Source organism: Piliocolobus tephrosceles, chromosome 18, assembly GCF_002776525.5.
Source record: "Piliocolobus tephrosceles isolate RC106 chromosome 18, ASM277652v3, whole genome shotgun sequence".
NCBI lineage: Eukaryota > Metazoa > Chordata > Mammalia > Primates > Cercopithecidae > Piliocolobus > Piliocolobus tephrosceles.
In genome coordinates this window covers 36,140,900-36,145,627 of record NC_045451.1, presented here as the reverse complement: position 1 = coordinate 36,145,627, position 4,728 = coordinate 36,140,900, and the positions used below count along the sequence as shown (strand labels likewise).

Sequence of the window (4,728 nt, the reverse complement as noted above, 5' to 3'; positions counted from 1 at the left end):
TAGCAGTAAAGTCATTTTTAGCAATAAGGAGTAATTTTAATTATTGCCCATTAAGCCCATGTATATGACCAGATTCTTCTTTTAGTTTTATCCCTGCAGTGAATGATTTGACCTCTAATCTCTTTCGTACCAAATCAAAAAGTGAAGAAATCAAGATTGAACTGGAAAAACTTGAAAAACATCTAACTGCAACGTTAGTATTAGAAAAATGTCTACAAGAGTAAGTAATTGAGTTCTAAGTGGTGACAATTTATAAATAAAGGAGTAATAGGACATTGTCAAATTTAGTTTTGGCAGTAGGTGTGATTTTAAAAACATTAGGAAATAGGGTCCATAAAACACTTTTTTAAGTAGAATGATTAGTGAAGCTGGAGATCGTTGGATATGACTGTTTCATCTTTTTTTTTTTTTTGAGATGGAGTCTCACTCTGTCACCCAGGCTGGAGTACAATGGCACGATCTCAGCTCACCGCAACCTCCACCTCCGGGGTTCAAGCGATTCTCCTGCCTCAGCCTCCTAAATAGCTGGGATTACAGGCATGAGCCATCACGCCCAGCTAATTTTGTATTTTTTGTATTTTTAGTAGAGACGGGGTTTCTCCATGTTGGTCAGGCTGGTCTCGAACTCCCGACCTCAGGTGATCCACCCACTTCGGCCTCCCAAAGTACTGGGATTACAGGCGTGAGCCACTGCACCCAGCCTGACTTTCTCAGCTTTTATTCATACAATTTCTTACCTTGTTTTTTTTCTTTTCTTTTTTTTTTTGTTTTTTGTTTTTTGTTTTTTGTTTTTCGAGATGGAGTCTCGCTGTAACATCCAGGCTGGAGTGGTGCAATGGTGCAATCTCAGCTCACTGCAACCTCCACTTCCCAGGTTTAAGCGATTCTTCTGCCTCAGCCTCCCCAGTAGCTGGGAGCACAGATGCGCACCACCACACCCAGCTGATTTTTGTGTTTTTAGTAGAGACAGGGTTCATCATATTGGCCAGGCTGGTCTCGAACTGCTGACCTCAAGTGGTCCACCTGCCTTGGTTTCCCAAAATGCTGGGATTACAGGCATGAGCCACCGTGCCCAGCCTCTTGCCTTTTTTTTTTAAAACAAATAATGTGGGTTTTAGAATTTTCAAACTGTATGTGATTTTTTTTTATACTTATAAACTACCATACAACTTAAAGTCACATTATGTTTTGTTGTGCATTCTTGCTATAGCTGTGGTATCCCTCTTATGATACTTTAGGCCTTTTTCAGGTCCTTTTTGCCCCAGAGATTAGGGCCTATAGATCAGGGGTATGTGTATATATGCACAAGTAATTTGGCAGTATGTAAATTTATTCAACAAATATTGACTACATAGGTGCAAGGCACTGTCTTGTCACATTTATCTTTATTTATTTATTTGTTTGTTTTTTTGAGACAGAGTTTCTCTCTTGTCACCCAGGCTAGAGTGCAGTGGCGTGATCTCAGCTCACTGCAGCCTCTGCTTTCCAGGTTCGAGTGTTTCTCCTGCCTCAGCCTTTCAAGTAGCTGGGATTACAGGCACCTGCCACCACACCCAGCTAATTTTTTTGTATCTTTAGCAGAGATGGTGTTTCACCATGTTGGCCAGGCTGGTCTCGAACTTCATGTCACATTTAGTAAAGAGGTTTTTAGGACCTCCTATTTCAAATTGACTTCAGGATATGTTAAATTATTATTATTTTTATTTAAACAAAATTCACAGTTTATTTAGGTTGAAATAAACTATACAAAATTGACTTTCTTTGCCAAAAATAACAGCAATATTTTCCATATTATTTCTAGATAAGCCACAAAACAAAATATGGAATGCTTCACAAATTTGCACATCTTCCTTGCGCAGAGGCCATTCTAATTTTCTCTGTATTGTTCTAATTTTAATATATGAGCTGCCGAAGTGAGCACCAATTTTTTTTTTTTGAATGGCTGATTTACTTTCTTCAAGAATAATTGGCTGACATTAATTGTAAAATTGTTGTAAACCTGGGCAGCATAGTGAGACTGTCTCTACAAAAAAATTATTTATTTTATTATTTTTTTAAATTTGAGATGGAGCATTACTCTACCGTCCAAGCTGGAGTGCAGTGGTACAATCTCAGCTCATTGCAACCTCCACCTCCCAGGTTCAAGTGATTTTCCTGCCTCAGCCTCCCCAGTAGCCAGGATTATAGGCGCATGACACCATGTCTGGCTGATTTTTGTATTTTTAGTAAAAACAGGGTTTCACCATGTTGGCCAGGCTGGTCTCGAACTCCTGACCCCAGGTGATCTGCCCACCTTGGTCTCCCAAAGTGCTGGGATTATAGATGTAAGCCACTGTGGCTGGCCGTCTACAAAAATTTTAAAAATTAGCCAGGTATAGTGGCATGTGTCTGTAGCCCTAGCTATATGGGAGACTGAGGTGGGAGGATCACTTGAGCCAAGGAGCTTGAGGCTGCAGTGATCACACCACTGCATTCAAGCCTGAGTGACAGACCAAGACCTCATCTCTTAAAACAAAAAAAAAGCCCAGAGTGCAATATGGAGGGAAAGATGACCTGGTTACCAACTCTTGGCCAAGCCAGCATTGAATCCAAAAGTAGTAGAGTTTCTATTGTACAATACTTTTACTGAGGAGAAGAAGAAGAAAATGTTTTTAATTTTGCTTTTTAAAGGGATGTCAAGAAAGCAGAGTTGCATCTGTCTGTAGAAAGGGCCAAAGTTGATAATCGTCGTCAGAACGTGGACTTTCTAAAAGCAAAGTCAGAGGAATTCAGATTTGGAATCAAGGCTGCAGAGGTTTGTATGAAGGACTGAATATAGTTAGCTCTCTTCATCCTTATTTTTTACCATCACCCTCACAGCTAGGCATTATTATTCCCTTTTTACAGATGAGAGGACTACGGAGAAGTTGGTAACTTGCCTAAGATTACATAGCCAGCATAGTAAGCACATCTAGATTCAAACTCAGGCATTCAGGCTCTGAAACTCAGGCCTTACACACTGTACCCATCTTGTCACAAATGCATGAGTGTGGAAAGGATTCACATGTAAGGTACAAATGCTTAGATACACGTACAGTTTTTCATTTATACTTTGTAGCTCCTCTTTTACTGTGTTATATGTTAAAAATATTTGATGGTGGTCACTTCTGAAATAATTTTTTAACTGAACTCCTTTTTTTGGTAATTGTAGGAGCAACTTTCAGCCAGAGGCATGGATGCTTCTCTGTCTCATCAGTCCCTAGTAGCACTATCGGAGGTGAGCTTAATTTAACTTTCTTTAAAATTTTACTCCACGATCTGCTTTTTCGTTTGTTTATTTTTATTCGGCTTTTATTCACTGTGGACCTGATTTCTTTTCCTTTACCTTTGTACTCTATATTCACTGGTATTTATATCTTTTATTCCATGTTTAGCTGTATATGCCGTCACATTTCCATGGTTTCCTTTTTATTATAAGTTAGAAACTCTGCTGGAGTCACTTATGTATTATGGATGTATTTATTAGACAAACTTATTAAAGGACCATAAGCTAATCATCTGGGTGCTCCCCTTTCTTCTCTTTCAGTAGACAGTAAAATGCAGGTCTCCAAACTCCTGTAGTTACCAAATGCAATTATATAAAGGTTTTACCTGTTTTGGTGGGAAGAGAGAGAAATAGCGGGTTTTGTTTTGTTTTATTATTCTTAACTTTTTCATACTTCGTTCTTGGAATCTAGTGTTGACAATTCATAAATATGTATTTGGGACTCTAGTTATTCCTTTACATTTTTTTCCTTTGTTTTAATAAATAGAGAGTCAAACTCCTTGGCTCAAGTGATCCTCCCACCTTGGCCTCCCAAAGTGCTGGGGTTAGACGTGTGAGCCACCACACCTAGCCTCCTTTAGGTTTTGATTCCTCTTAATCACATTCTTTTGTATTCTTAGACAGCATACTTCAATCCTATTGTTAATAAATGGGAGTAAAGACCAGGCATGGTGGCTCACACCTGTAATCCCAGTACTTTGGGAGGCAGAGGCAGGAAGATTACTTAAGCTCAAGAGTTTGAGACCAGCCTGGGCAACAAATCAAGACTCTAGCTCTACAAAAAGTTTAAAAAATTAGGCCAGGCGCGATGGCTTATTCCTGTAATCCCAGCACTTTGGGAGGCCAAGGCGGGCGAATAACATGAGGTTGGGAGTTTGAGACCAGCCTGGCCAAAATGGCAAAACCTTGTCTCTACTAAAAATACTAAAATTAACTGCGCATGGTGGGACATACCTGTAATCCCAGCTACTCAGGAGGCTGAGACAGGAGAAAGGAGAATCGCTTGAACCCGGGAGGCAGAGGTTGCAGTGACCCGAGATCGTGCCACTGCACTCCAGCCTGGGTGACAGAGCAAGACTCCATCTCAAAAAGAAAAAGGGCTGGGCATGGTGGCTCACGCCTGTAATCAGCATTTTGGGAGGCCGAGGTGGGTGGATCACAAGGTCAGGAGAACGAGTGGCTAACACGGTGGCTAACATGGTGAACGAGTGGCTAACATCCTGGCTAACACGGTGAAACCCCATCTCTACTAAAAATACAAACAATTAGCTGGGGTGGTGGCACGTGCCTGTAGTCCTAGCTACTTGGGAGGCTGAGGCAGGAGAATTGCTTGAACCCAGGAGGCGGAGGTTGCAGTGAGCCAAGATTGCGCCACCTCACTCCAGCCTGGGCAACAGCGAGACTCCATCTCAAAAAAAAAAAAA

General features: G+C 40.8%; 1 protein-coding gene and 1 non-coding gene across 4 annotated transcripts in view; one reads left to right on the top strand and one right to left on the bottom strand.

Moving 5' to 3' along the window:
• HAUS1 (HAUS augmin like complex subunit 1) overlaps nt 1-4,728 on the top strand; it is a 25,632-nt gene that overhangs the window by 16,949 nt on the left and 3,955 nt on the right. Inside the window, exons 4-6 of one of the 3 annotated variants that reach the window (XM_023207614.1) lie at nt 86-193; nt 2,671-2,794; nt 3,191-3,256. In XM_023207614.1, the coding sequence (XP_023063382.1) occupies nt 86-193; nt 2,671-2,794; nt 3,191-3,256 (298 nt within the window). Of the gene's footprint in view, nt 1-85; nt 221-2,670; nt 2,795-3,190; nt 3,257-4,728 lie in introns of all 3 variants that reach the window. The other 2 variants (XM_023207613.1, XM_023207615.1) reach the window with 2 other exon arrangements.
• LOC111539799 lies at nt 1,815-1,921 on the bottom strand. The gene has a single exon (XR_002730786.1). It is a non-coding gene; the product is annotated as a U6 spliceosomal RNA (small nuclear RNA).